General features: G+C 43.0%; 1 protein-coding gene across 10 annotated transcripts in view; it reads left to right on the forward strand.

The window, feature by feature from the left end:
- The window catches only part of PPFIA1 (PTPRF interacting protein alpha 1), a 126,455-nt gene that overhangs the window by 55,791 nt on the left and 56,114 nt on the right, over positions 1-14,550 (forward strand). For all 10 annotated transcript variants that reach the window (XM_038764010.1, XM_038764018.1, XM_038764013.1 and 7 more), the window contains exons 3-9: positions 1,113-1,214; positions 1,913-2,077; positions 2,416-2,490; positions 4,852-4,953; positions 5,083-5,304; positions 11,381-11,527; positions 13,990-14,124. In XM_038764010.1, the coding sequence (XP_038619938.1) occupies positions 1,113-1,214; positions 1,913-2,077; positions 2,416-2,490; positions 4,852-4,953; positions 5,083-5,304; positions 11,381-11,527; positions 13,990-14,124 (948 nt within the window). The remainder of the gene's footprint in view (positions 1-1,112; positions 1,215-1,912; positions 2,078-2,415; positions 2,491-4,851; positions 4,954-5,082; positions 5,305-11,380; positions 11,528-13,989; positions 14,125-14,550) is intronic.

Below are 14,550 nucleotides of genomic sequence, written 5' to 3' on the forward strand. Positions count from 1 at the left end.
CCTGCTTTACAGATGAGGCACAGAGGTGTTCAGTGCCTTGTTAGAGATAATACAGTGGAGGAGTTGGCAGAGCTAGGACTAGATCTTTGAATAGCAGTAGTAATAGTATTTACTTGGCACATGGAGCTTTCTCTCTTGGACAGAGCACGTATAGGTGCCAGGTTTGGGGTCTCCCACCTGCCCCTGGCCAGTGCCTCTGTCATTTAGCTTTAATTCTGTTTGTTCTGACGACTTGACACCTGTCCACATGTTTTGTTTTGTTGTCTGTCCCCCCTTTCTAGACTGTGAGCCTGTTGTTGGGTAGGAACCGTCTCTATACGGTACCAACTTGTACTTCCCAAGCGCTTAGTACAGTGCTCTGCACACAGTAAATGATCAATAAATATGACTGAATGAATGCATGAATGAACCACCCATACACCGCAGTTCTAGGACTATAATGAGCTACCGTTATTAGTCCAACGTGCACCTGAGGTAAATTGTATGCTGTCTTCCAGGTCGTGGCAATTCCCAGATTGAGAGGGAAGGAAATTCATTCATTCAATTGTATTTATTGAGCACTTACTGTGTGCAGAGCACTGTACTAAGCACTTGGGAAGTACAAATCGGCAACATATAGAGACGGTCCCTACCCAGCTGTAGGCACGGCTCAAACCCCATGCTTGTTCTTGGCTAGGAGCCCAAAGAATTTTATCCATTTTAAGCTCTGCTTATGCGCTGCAAGATATTTGACAAGTGGCCAAAGAAACCAAGAGGAAGTGCTTCTGTTTGGGCAACTCACTGGGCACCTGTTTCCTCAGTCCAGTCTGTGGGATGAAATCAGTCCGTTTGGTCTGAAGCTGTTCTCACAATTTGGACAGAATCTGACAGCAGAGTTAGGGAACACTTTAACAATTCCTGTGCCTGTATTAAATGAATTTGACAGTATTAGTAGAAATGGTCGTACCCATGTATGCCATGGTGCACAAATATTAGAACTAAAAGTTCTTTCTGTGGGAGTTTTTGAACAATGCAACCCCTTAATTCTAGAAGACCTGACTAGAGTTTCCAGCTGCAAACCCTTTATTGACATAGTCTACTGAATGCTCTCATTTCTTTTTCTTGTTTTTCAGGAATTCGCAGCACTCACGAAAGAACTTAATGTGTGCCGGGAACAGCTTCTCGAAAGGGAAGAAGAAATTGCTGAACTGAAAGCAGAGCGGAACAATACTCGGGTTAGTGAATTGCTTTTTAATTTCAGAGTCTTGATAATTCATATGGAATAATTGCCTGACTTGCAACTTGAAGCATAGCTCACCTTAATGGAAAGATTAAGGTTTTGTGTTCTTTGTTGGAAGGTAAATTGTAAGCATTCCATCCACTTGCTTATGGTTGCTGATCCTTGTATTTAGCTTAAATCAATTTACAATCTTAGAAGATTTGTAAACATAGATTACTTACAGAAAAAATATTGCAGGTGTATTCTGCAAATTAGAATGTTTTAGAAAGTTAGCCAGTCTCCCTTGCTGAAGAAAAGAGTCTAACTGCTCCTCAGCAGGATTTACTCTGAGAATTACTGGATATTAGTAAAGACTGTTGTGCATTCCTCTAGCAATGATGCTCACTTAATTGAGGTATCTCTTGAGACCTGAAACCACCCATGTTTGTTCATGGCTTTTAACTCATGTCACTGTCTAGCCACTAGTCTGCGTGACCTTGGACAAGTCACTTCACTTCTCTGTGTCTTAGTTACCTCATCTGTAAAATGGAAATTTAAACCGCGAGCCCCTTGTGGAACACGGACTGTGTCCAACCCAATCATCTTGATTCTCCCCCAGTGCTCAGTATAGTTCCTGGCACATAGTAAGCACTTAACAAATACCACAATTTTTATTACTGTTTTTGTTAATAATACAATCTTTGTTTGTTTCAGCTCTTATTGGAACATTTGGAATGTCTTGTCTCCCGGCATGAACGTTCTCTTCGGATGACAGTTGTAAAAAGGCAAGCACAGTCTCCAGCAGGCGTTTCTAGCGAGGTTGAAGTTCTTAAAGCACTGAAGTCTCTATTTGAACATCACAAAGCCCTTGATGAAAAGGTATCCAAAAGCCATCGACCGCTGTCGTTTTTCTCGACTTTTGTTATAAATAACTTACCAAAATTTGAATAAATTCATGTCTGCAGAGCACACAAACTCTATTTTTCCCTTCAGAATTTTAAGGTGAACTTGCCTTCATTGCCATGCCATCCTGGGATTCTTTTTAGGGGAATTACAGAAGTATAAAATTTAAAATTCTAATTTCACTTCAAAAGTAAGCTCCATTGAAAAAAAATTGCCGAAACAAAATTTAAGTTCCAAAGTTTAGTTCTAAGCCTGCAGTTATCTGACAGGTATTCCCAAAAGGGACATATTTTTAATGAATGTTATTTTTTCAGGTGAGGGAGCGGTTACGAGTAGCGCTTGAAAGGTGTAGTTTATTGGAAGAAGAACTGGGTGCTACGCATAAAGAGGTAAGTTTTAAACATCAGTTGCAATATGGGAATGGGAGGAATTTGTTTTTAGAGTGCTGGGCTAAGGGGCCATATATAATTATTCTTGGGTGTCATTTCTATGCCTTTTGACATTTGGGTTATCCCCAAACAAATAGGTTGTTCAGTTTCCACATAGATGCAAAGTAGGGAGAGGACTATCCAAGATTGGACTGAGTACGAATCAACTGAAACAAATGACCATCATTTCTATTTAAGTCAAGCAATGCAAAGCAGCAAGACCTACTAGAAAGAGCACGGGAGTGGGAGTCGAAAGGCCTGGGTTCTAATCCCATCTCTGCCACTTGTCTATTATGTGAACTTGAGCGAGTGACTTCGCTTCTCTGTGCTTGTTACCTCATCTGTAAAATGGGGATTAAGACTGGGAGCCCTTTGTGGAATGAGGGAATACGTCCAACCAGATTATCTTGCATCTACCCCAGCCCTTAATACACTTCCTGGCTCATAATGCGTAATGAGTTCCATTAAAAAAAAAAAAAGAAAGACAAATGGTGGAAGAAGGAAAATTGAGGGTGCCCCTCTTCTGGTTATTTTGGTCACAGCTATTGCTCCCTGCCCTTGATGTCATTGCTCGCCTTGCCTTCATTATGTTCATGTCTCTCCAAGCAGATTTTGTCCCTCTTCTCTGTTTCTGCTTCTTCTGAAACTGGGCTTTCTAGAGGAGCCGGCTCTAATACGTTCCTCTTTCTTTTCCCACTGGACTGGCCCTGCTACCTTCCCAGCTTCTTTCCACCTCCCCCTCCCCTTCTCTTACAAACACAAGATGCTTTTTTGGCTGAACAGGATGAGAAAGACAGTATTTTGAAAAATCAAGTATTTTTGCATATGTACACAAAAACTTTAGTTCACTCTTTTATTGGTGATCTTTGCTTTTCGATCGTGTAAGTGTTTTGTAGTGTTCATCTCTATCCCTTGTGTAGCATTTTTTGGTGGTGTTTGTGTGCACTGTATGCCAGTCACTGTACTAAGTGCTGGTAAGGTACAAGATAATTAGGTTGCACACAGTCCATGTCAATCGTTGGTGTTTGAGTGCATGCGCTTAGTACAGTACTCTGCACATAGTAAGCGCTCAATAAATACGATTGATGATGATGTTTACTGTGTGCAGAGCACTGCACTAAGCGCTTGGGAGAGTCCAGTACAACAGAGTTGGTAGACATGTTCCCTGGCCACAATGAGCTGACTGTCTAGACAGGGAGACAGGTATTAATATAAATAATTTAAAATATACAGTTTGTAGATATATGCCTAAATGCTGTGGGGCGAATATCAAATCCCCAAAGGTCACAGATCCAAGTGCGCAGATGAAGCAGAAGGGAGAGGGTACTGGGGAAAAGAAGGCTAAATAAGGAAAGGCCAGGTGGAAGTCCCACGTGGGGCTCACAGTTTTAATCCCCATTTTACAGATGAAGTAACTGAGGCACAGAGAAGATAAGTGATTTACCCAAGGTTACACAGCGGAAGTGGCAGAGCTGGGATTAGAATCCAGATTATCGAACACCCAGGCCCATGCTCTTTCCACAAGGCCACGCTGCTTCTCAGTTTATGATGAGGATGGTATTTGTTAAGCACTTACTATGTGCCAAGCACTGTTCCAAGCACTGGGGTAGATACAGAGTAATCAGGTTGTCCCACATGGGGTTTACAGTCTTAATCCTTATTTTACAGATGAGGTAACTGAGGCACAGAGAAGTTAAGTGGCTTGCCCAAGGTCACACAGCAGACAAGTGGCGGAGCCGGGATTAGAACCCATGTCCTTTGACTACCAACCCCGTGCTCTTTCCAATACTCCATTTCCATTCTCAATTTATACCCATCCTCAGTACTTAGGTGTATATATTCTTTCAGTTATTTGTTCGGTGATTTATGTTCATTTCGTTTTGTTTTTAAATACTTACAAGTCTGTCACCCCATTAGAATATAAACTCCTTGTGGTCAAGGAATATATCATTGCATGTCCTGTAATTCCTAAATGGTTTATTCAGTGCCTTTGCACCGAGTTGTGTATGATTAGTAAATGCTATTTTATTACTTTCAAAATATATTTATATTGGCCAATTTAAAAAGAATTATGGAGACACCGTAATGTACTTTAATTATCAGAAGGTATACCTCACTTAGCACTATTGTGTTTAGTACTATTTTCATGAAACCAGTCAAGAGCGCTAACCAGGATGTAGCAACCTTGTGCCTTAGCCAAATGTAAATATTAGAGCAGTAGCATCAGTTTCGTCCTTGATTTCTCAAAAGTATCCCGTTAATTTCTCGTGATGTTAATGGAGTATGATTTGCATTGAAACTGTGCTTAATTTTTTATTTTAGTTAATGATTCTAAAAGAGCAGAATAATCAGAAAAAAACACTATCAGATGGGATTCTGGATATAAACAGTGAACAAGAAAATACACCAAGCACTAATGGGAAGGCAAGTTCTTTCTGTTTTTTCACTTTTGCTGTACACATGGAAGAATGCTGAGGGAGACCCTGTTTGCATGGTAGAGTTAAGCCATTGACTGAGGCAATATAAAAATTTATTTGCTTTTCAATTCAACAGAGATCGTCTGATGGTTCTTTAAGTCACGAAGAAGACCTTGCTAAAGTAATAGAGCTCCAGGAAATCATAGATAAACAAACAAAAGAGCAAAGCCAAATGAAAGAACGTCTGGCTGTGCTTTCTACCCATGTAGCAGAGCTGGAAGAAGATCTCGATACAGCTAGGAAAGACCTAATCAAATCTGAAGAAGTAAACACAAAATTGCAAAGAGATGTACGAGAGGTGAGCAGATAGCAACGATACTAACAGTGCTTTGGTTTTGCATAGCTTCTGTAATACTTTGGTTGAGCAAATACCTGCTATTAATAAATTGATCCTTTCTTTCCTCACTAACTCTGTATCTGAGAAGAGTAACGTGCAGATAGGGTTGTGAGCCCTTGGAATGAGTTACCAAGGTTATCTGTGGAATCTCCTTTCTGGTATCTCTGATAATAAAATAAGCACCCTTCTGCCTAGTTTGGTTTTTCCACAAACCTATCTGGAAGTGGAGAATAGATTACGTAGTCTTTAGAGCTGTTTACCAGCCTATCGGTACCAAAGAATGATTGTAGTAATTTATGGACAATTGAAATTTTTTAAAACAGAAAGCATTTACATTTTATTAAGAAAATCAGCCAACAAATTTTATGAAGCATCAGGCTGTCTGATTTGTATTATCATGAATATTCATTTTTTTTGGAAACACTCTTCAAGTGTGAGTCTGTAAATTTTAATGTGCTCATGACTCAGTGTAAGTGACTTCAGCACAGCTTGCCATCTAAGTTAAAGAAGCATGTTGATGGTCTCCTAGGAGTCCTATGTTCTGCTTTTCAGTTATAAAATGGGAGAACTGTTAGGGCTCAACAGGAGGGTGACATCAGGTCAAGGGGCATTTGGTGTTGAATATTTGTGGTTAGCCGTACAATAAATGGGTGGACTTTGCCCACACTTGGATGCTTGGGAACCCGTGTGCTATGAAAATAATAAATAAGCTCACAAGTGCCAGGTAAACGTTGCAATGTTAACAAAGGTATAGAAGACAAGAATCTTTTATGCCAAGTTACAGAAGCAAAATACCAATAGGTTTGTGCAAGTTTACCTCTCCTGTTGCTCGCCACCATCCCTCTTAAGGCCCTGGGAATAGCTGAAAGAACTATCTTTCAATAACAATGGATTTTTCTGAATTGGTGTTTTGGTGTTAAAGTGAACAATGCCAAAACAGGCACCCCCACTTTTCATTTTAAGCATAGCGGTGATCCTAGGGGCAGGGTTTGGGAGGAAGGGAGGAAAAAAGGAGAAGGGGAGAGGAAGAAAAAGGGACTTGCTGATGCTTCTCCTCTTCACCAACTGCTGTTTTTAGGTCTTTGACGGGTAGCGTGGCCAAATGTGGGCACCTTTAGGAGGATGATATGGAAGGGCCACCGGGGACTGGGGATTCAGCGGGCGCTACCATGATCAGGTGCTCCGCCAAAAGGCACGAGCACTGGTTGATTGCAGCTATTGCCGGTGGCTTCAGTAGAGCAGTGTGGTTCTGGAGCCCTGAGAGGGCAGGGGAAATGCCAGTGCCTGACCCCAGTGAGAAGCAGAGAAACAACAGCAGAATCTGTTTCGGCCCCCACTTAGAGGTCATTCAGGCCATGGCGGAGCCGTTTCCCCTTCCCGTTGCCTTACCCCTTCCCAAATGAAAACAGTAATTATTGTGGTATTTAAGTGCTCACTGTGTGACCGGCACTGTACTAAGCACTGGGGTGGATCCAGGCAAATCAGGTTGGACAAAGTCCCTGTCCTACATGAGGGTCACAGTCTCAATCCCCATTTTATAGAGTGAAGTGACTTGGCCAAGGCCACACAGCAGACAAGGGGCAGATAGATAGATTAGCTCATCCTCACAAAACTCTAGGCCAGGGGCCATACGCCTGCTGGCAGGTGGCAAGGAATAGAGCCTTCAGGTTGCCTCCTCTGTGACTACCTTGGGTGGGACGTGCTATCCTAAGAGCCGTGGGGATTGAACCTAATGGTGTCATCCCTACCTTGGTGGAGGCCAGGGTCCACGGAGTGGGCTCCTACGAGGACACATCGGAGAAAGTCCTGCATATTCTGTCCCATTTATGGCACTAGCCTTTAGTAGGAGGCACACCGGGCCTTCATTCAGTTAATTTTGAATGACCATATTGAGATGCATTTATACTTAGAAAGGCTTGTTACCTATTTAAGATTGATAACTGTAGCATTCTAGGGAAGTAAGCGACTAAAATGAAAAGTTTTTGCCTCAAGGATGTCTTCGTTTGCACAAGCCGAGGCTCGGGTTGTTAGACTAGCATCGAGACGGTAATCGAAGCATTCCTCACTAGACTCTTTCCTGTTGAAGTGTTTGCTCCTGAACAAAATTGCCAGCGTACAGATTGGTCCTTTGAAAGCTTCAAAAATGTACGTGTTTGCTTTATTTGTGGTTTTAGCCAGATTTTGTCCACGCAGGTGAAAATTGTATCCTGGTATTGAAATACTGATTTTGGATGACAGGCTAGGTATGGCTGAATTGACCCCTGCTGAGCTCCTACGTCCTTGGACGTATTTATTTATTTTATTTTGTTAGTATGTTTGGTTTTGTTCTCTGTCTCCCCCTTTTAGACTGTGAGCCCACTGTTGGGTAGGGACTGTCTCTATATGGTGCCAACTTGTACTTCCCAAGCGCTTGGTACAGTGCTCTGCACACAGTAAGCACTCAATGAATATGATTGAAGATGATGATGATGATGATGATGATGATGATGATGGACTAAGCCCTGCCCAGACTGAACATCCAATCTCTGGTCCTAGTCCAGACTGCAGGCTAAAGATTGTCAAAAACTAATGGAAAGTGGATCTAGCATAAGTCCTGAGGAAATGCCACTTGTTCGGTTACCCTCTGGACTCCTAGGGCTGCTAAGAAACAGCATAACGTAGTGGAAATAGCATGTGCCTGGGTGTCCGAAGACCTGGGTTCTAATCCTGGCTCTGCCACTTGTCTGCCGTGTAACCTTGGACGGGTCACTTATCTTTTCTGTGTCTCAGTTCCCCCATCTGCAGTGTGGGGATTCAGTACCTGCTCTCCCTCGTACTTATATTGTAAGCCCCATGTGGGACCTGATGATCTTGTATCTACCCCGGTGCTTAGTACAATGCTTGACACATAGTAAGCACTTAACAAATACTCCCATGATTATTGGGGCTTACAAGGACCATCAGTCCGTGGTTTTGCTGTACGTATCACTGTTACTGGTGCACTCAGTCGATCAGTGGTATTTCTTATAATAATAATAATGATGGCATTTATTAAGTGCTTACTATGTGCAAAGCACTGTTCTAAGCGCTGGGGAGGTTACAAGGTGATCAGGTTGTCCCACGGGGTGGGGGGGGGGGGGCTCACAATCTTCATCCCCATTTTACAGATGAGGGAACTGAGGCCCAGAGAAGTTGTGACTTGCCCAGCGTCCCACAGCTGACAATTGGCAGAGCCGGGGTTTGAACCCATGACCTCTGACTCCAAAGTCCGTGCTCTTTCCACTGAGCCACGCTGCTTCTCATAATGGTGGCATTTGTTAAGCGCTTACTATGTGCCAAGCACTGTTCTAAGCGCTGGGGGGAATACAAGGTGATCAAGGTTGTCCCACGTGGGGCTCACAGTCTCCATCCCCATTTTACAGATGAGGGAACTGAGGCCCAGAGAAGTTAAATGACTTGCCCAAGGTCACACAGCTGAGAAGTGGCAGAGCCGGGATTTGAACCCATGACCTCTGACTCCCAAGCCCTTATTCTTTCCACTGAGCCACGCTGCTTCTCAAGTGCTTTCTTGAGCACTTACTATGTGGCTTAGTGGAAAGAGCATGGGCTTGGGAGTCAGAGGTCATGGGTTCTAATCCCGGCTCCGCCTGCTCGGTGACTTTGGGCAAATCACTTAACTTCTCTGTGCCTCAGTTACCTCATCTGTAAAATGGGGATTAAGACTGTGAGCCCCACGTGGGACAACCTGATTGCCTTGTATCTATGTCAGCGCTTAGAATATTGCTTGGCACATAATAAGAGCTTAACAAATACCATTATTATTATGTGCAGAGTACTGTTCTAAGCACTTGGGAGAGTACAATACAACAGAATTAGTAGAAACATTCCCTGCCCATAATGATCTTACAGTCTAGATGGGGAGACAGACATTAGTATGAATAAATAAATACTGTACAATAAATGATTTTAAAATATCATCATCATCATCATCAATCGTATTTATTGAGCCCCTACTGTGTGCAGAGCACTGTACTAAGTGCTTGGGAAGTACAAATTGGCAACATATAGAGACAGTCCCTACCCAACAGTGGGCTTACAGTCTAAAAGGGGGAGACAGAGAAGAAAACCAAACATACTAACAAAATAAAATAAATAGAATATATATGTACAAGTAAAATAAATAGAGTAATAAATATGTACAAACATATATACATATATACAGGTGCTGTGGGGAAGGGAAGGAGGTAAGATGGGGGGGATGGAGAGGGGGACGAGGGGGAGAGGAAGGAAGGGGCTCAGTCTGGGAAGGCCTCCTGGAGGAGGTGAGCTCTCAGTAGGGCCTTGAAGGGAGGAAGAGAGCTAGCTTGGCGGGTGGGCAGAGGGAGGGCATTCCAGGCCCGGGGGATGACGTGGGCCAGGGGTCGATGGCGGGACAGGCGAGAACGAGGTACGGTGAGGAGATTAGCGGCGGAGGAGCAGAGGGTGCGGGGTGGGCTGTAATCAGTCAATCAATCAATCATATTTATTGAGCGCTTACTATGTGCAGAGTACTGTGCTAAGCGCTTGGGAAGTACAAATTGGCAACATATAGAGACAGTCCCTACCCAACATTGGGCTCACAGTCTAAAAGGGGGAGACAGAGAAGAAAAACAAAACCAAACATACAAAATAAAATAAATAGAATAGATATGTACAAGTAAAATAAATAAATAAATAAATAAATAAATAGAGTAATAAATATGTACAAACATATATACATATATACAGTTAATAAGGAGAGAAGGGAGGTGAGGTAGGAGGGGGCGAGGTGATGTGAAAATATAGGCCTAATTGCTTTGGGGTGGCGGGTAGGACGAATATCAGATGTCCAAAGCATTGCCATACAGCATCATCTTCTGTAGGCGAACCCCTCGGTCAGTTTCGATCCGCCAAGCTAGCTCTCTTCCTCCCTTCAAGGCCCTGCTGAGAGCTCACCTCCTCCAGGAGGCCTTCCCAGACTGAGCCCCTTCTTTCCTCTCCCCCTCGTCCCCCTCTCCATCCCCCCGTCTTACCTCCTTCCCTTCCCCACAGCACCTGTATATATGTATATATGGTTGTACATATTTATTACTCTATTTATTTATTTATTTATTTATTTATTTTACTTGTACATTTCTATCCTACTTATTTTATTTTGTTGGTATGTTTGGTTCTGTTCTCTGTCTCCCCCTTTTAGACTGTGAGCCCACTGTTGGGTAGGGACTGTCTCTATGTGATGCCAATTTGTACTTCCCAAGCGCTTAGTACAGTGCTCTGCACATAGTAAGCGCTCAATAAATGCGATTGATTGATTGATTGATTGATTTCGATTCACCAAGTTCCAGCCAGTTGCTCTCTCTAAAGGGTCTGAATGTACAGCCCTGCAGGGAGCTTGCTGGTGGGTACCCAGGATTTGGCTGTCTTGTGCCGTTGGCTAGGAAGAGCCATTGTTCGGATGGCCCATCCTATTTTAGCCCTCACTTACGGAACCTGGAGTTGTAGCAATGCCAAGAGACTGTGTCTCCCGGCACTGGGAACACTCAGTTGCCAGCTTTATTAGGCATTCTTCGCTGTTATTTGTTCATTTATGACCTGCATTTGCTCATTTTATTAAGTAGTTTATTAGGAAACATCTGATAGCCATTTGTTGCTTGGTTTTTTTGGGGTTTTTTTTAAATGGCATTTATTAAGCCCCTACTATGTGCAAAGCACAGTTCTAAGCGCTGGGGAGATTACAAGGTGATCAGGTTGTCCCTCGCGGGGCTCACGGTCTTAATCCCCATTTTACAGATGAGGTAACTGAGGCACAGAGAGGTTAAGTGACTTGCCCAAAGTCACACAACTGACAATTGGCAGAGCCGGGGTTTGAACCCATGACCTCTGACTCCAAAGCTCGGGCCCTTTCCACTGAGCCACGCTGCTTCTCATAGACTCACGGCTGAAGTTGTCTAATTTCAAATTTGATTAGAAAAGTTGGCTTTTTTCAGATTTTGTAAATGGATCAGTACCGTACCGTTTTAAAATATTTTTCATCTCCTAGGCTATGGCTCAAAAGGAAGATATGGAAGAGAGAATCACAACTCTCGAAAAACGCTACCTCGCTGCACAGCGTGAAGCCACATCTGTGCATGATCTAAATGATAAACTTGAAAATGAAATTGCTAATAAAGACTCAATGCATCGGCAGGTAATCATTTCAAGGTTTCTATCCTCTGGGTACTAATCGTGCTTCAAAAACCACGTCTAACTTTCAGGTTACGAATGCCACATATGCTGAAGATTTAATTAGGTCAGTGTTGCCGGGTTATCAGAAGAATGGAATACTGAAGTTTATACAGTGTTGTAGAAGAATGGGCGAAGAAGCAGTTTGAGTTCGGTAAATTATGGTGGGTTTTGTTCACCAACAAGCAGGTATTTCAGTTACTGAGGAACTGATTATTAAGTTAGTGAATTATCCAGACCTCCTGCTTCTCCTCCTCTCCTGTTACTTGCCCTTTGGCCATGGGAGAAGCAGTGTGGTTTAATGGAAAGAGCACGGGCTTGGGAGTCAAAGGACGTGGGTTCTAATCCCAGCTCGGCCACTTGTCTGCTGTGTGATCTCGGGAAAGCCATTTAACTTCTCTGTGCCTAAGTTGCCTCATCTGTAAAATGAGGATTAAGACTGTGATCCCCATGTGGGACAACCTGATTACCTTGTATGTACGCCAGTGCTTAGAATAATCCTTGGCACATAGTAAGTGCTTAACAAATATCATCATCATCCTCATTCTGCTGCATAAAAATCTTGAGTAGGGGCTGAATGGGGTTAGAGAGAAAAGCTGAAACTCAAGTCAATTCATTCCTGCCACTGATTTAAAGAGGTGCAGTGAATGGCTGGATTGAGGGCTTTAGTTATCCATGCCTTTTTTTGCATTATTACAGGTAAGCAAAAGTTGCCTGTATAAAAGTTGGCTTACTCCTGAAAAATTAATATTTTTTCCTGGCTCTTTCCAAGAAGTAAATATTTCTAATGAAATAGCCTGCACCGGCATTTGGGCAGTAATACCCTTGGAATGTTAAAGGGGAGATCTGACGACTTAAAATTTAATTTGAAATACCTGGTGATATGTGAAAGTCTATCACCAAGTCAATAAGCGTGTTCTCCGATTATCCCATGTTAACCTTAGGCAAAAGAATCTTTTTCAGAGTACTGTTTTTACTGATTCGGGGGAATGCTTGTTTTGAAAGGAGGTAACTTTGGGACCTCTGGTAGAGACTTTTTAAAAATCAAAATCTATCCCAGTGGTGGAATTAAGAGGAAAGAATAAAGCGAATGTGGGGCGGGTGAGAGGAGTGAGACAGCTCTCCCAGTCACAGCACCAGAAGGTGTACAGAAAGGGGCTTTGAGTTACACTTTTCCTCTCCGTGCCCCGACTCAGGGGAGTAGTTGGGGGAGGGTTTGTGGACTGTAAAGAGAGTTAATTCAGATCCCTAGGCTATAGTTGCGGTGTTGCCCCAAGTAGCTGGCAAAGGGCTCTATTCACTTCATGCTGTTGACGTTATGGGCTGGGCTTGGGTGGTGGGGAGAGGGTGGGGGAACTGGGATAGGTGGAACATTCAACAAGAGAGCTGGGTTGATCTCCCCTTCTCCTCTCCCCTGTCCCACCTTCTCCCCTATCCTGTGATGGAGGCAGAGAAGCAGCGTGGCTCAGTGTAAAGAGCACAGGCGTTGGAGTCAGAGGTCATGGGTTCAAATCCCGGCTCCACTAATTGTCAGCTGTGTGACTTGGGGCAAGTCACTTAACTTCTCTGCTTCAGTGACCTCATCTGTAAAATGGGGATTAAGACTGTGAGCCCCCTGTGGGACAACCTAATCACCTTGTAACCTCCCCAGCGCTTAGAACAGTGCTTTCTAAGAACAGAAAGTGCTTTCTTAGAACAGCCCCTTCCTTCCTCTCCCCCTCGTCCCCCTCTCCATCCCCCCATCTTACCTCCTTCCCTTCCCCACAGCACCTGTATATATGTATATATGGTTGTACATATTTATTACTCTATTTATTTATTTATTTATTTATTTCACTTGTACATTTCTATCCTATTTATTTTATTTTGTTGGTATGTTTGGTTCTGTTCTCTGTCTCCCCCTTTTAGACTGTGAGCCCACTGTTGGGTAGGGACTGTCTCTATGTGTTGCCAATTTGTACTTCCCAAGCGCTTAGTACAGTGCTCTGCACATAGTAAGCGCTCAATAAATACGATTGATTGATTGATTGCTTTGCACATAGTAATGGCTTAATAAATGCCATTATTATTATTATTACAGTGCTCTAATGAATCCATTCATTCATTCAGTCGTATTTATTGAGCGCTTACTGCATGCAGAACACTGTACTAAGCGCTTAATCGAACCAGGACCGGCTCAAACCCTTGACTCCTGTCGTCGTCTCCCTCTATTAACAGAGCAGCCGTGCCTGGAGGAAGAGGGGCTCAAAAATAGATTCCTACCATAGGTACAAAATATCTAGTTCCACCAGTGGAACTATTTCTTTAATAAGCAGCCCCAGTTCATTGAAGTCAGTTTAACGGTCTGCCTTTGAGTAGTTCTCTATCTTTCTGTTTTGGAAAACTGTCCATCCTCTGTGTTGTGACAAGTTGATTTCTGCGCCACAGAGTGAAGACAAAAACCGCCAGTTACAAGAACGTTTGGAGCTGGCAGAGCAGAAACTTCAGCAGACCTTGAGGAAAGCAGAGACTTTACCTGAGGTGGAAGCTGAATTGGCCCAAAGGGTAGCAGCACTTTCTAAGGTGGGATTGTAAACTGTATAATGGGACCCTGTGTAGCAATTGAGCTTTTTCTTTTCAAGTCTCCCTGTGAATTTTTCTTACATTGACATAAATAATTAAGTCTATGAAATATGTTCTGTTTTCAATGCCCTCCATTTCTACTCTGTCTCAGAATGTAAAGTATTTAAACATCACCTCTCCCCCTGCATTGTTGTTATTGAAAGCTGTTTTTTTCTTCGGTTGTCAGCTTTATGTTAAGTAAAATGTTTGCATCCTACAGTTCGGTTAAGCTGAGGCCCACTGCCTCGAGGAAGCTATGTCAGAACAAAGCACAGAGCTTTGTTTGTAGTCCAGAAACGTTTGGGATTTGATAATAAGCTTTCTTTTTATCAGAGCTGACTCTAAGTTGTAATTGGAAAGCAGGAAATGAAGTACTGATTTATTTTC

Source organism: Tachyglossus aculeatus, chromosome 22, assembly GCF_015852505.1.
Source record: "Tachyglossus aculeatus isolate mTacAcu1 chromosome 22, mTacAcu1.pri, whole genome shotgun sequence".
NCBI classification, from domain to species: Eukaryota; Metazoa; Chordata; class Mammalia; order Monotremata; family Tachyglossidae; genus Tachyglossus; species Tachyglossus aculeatus.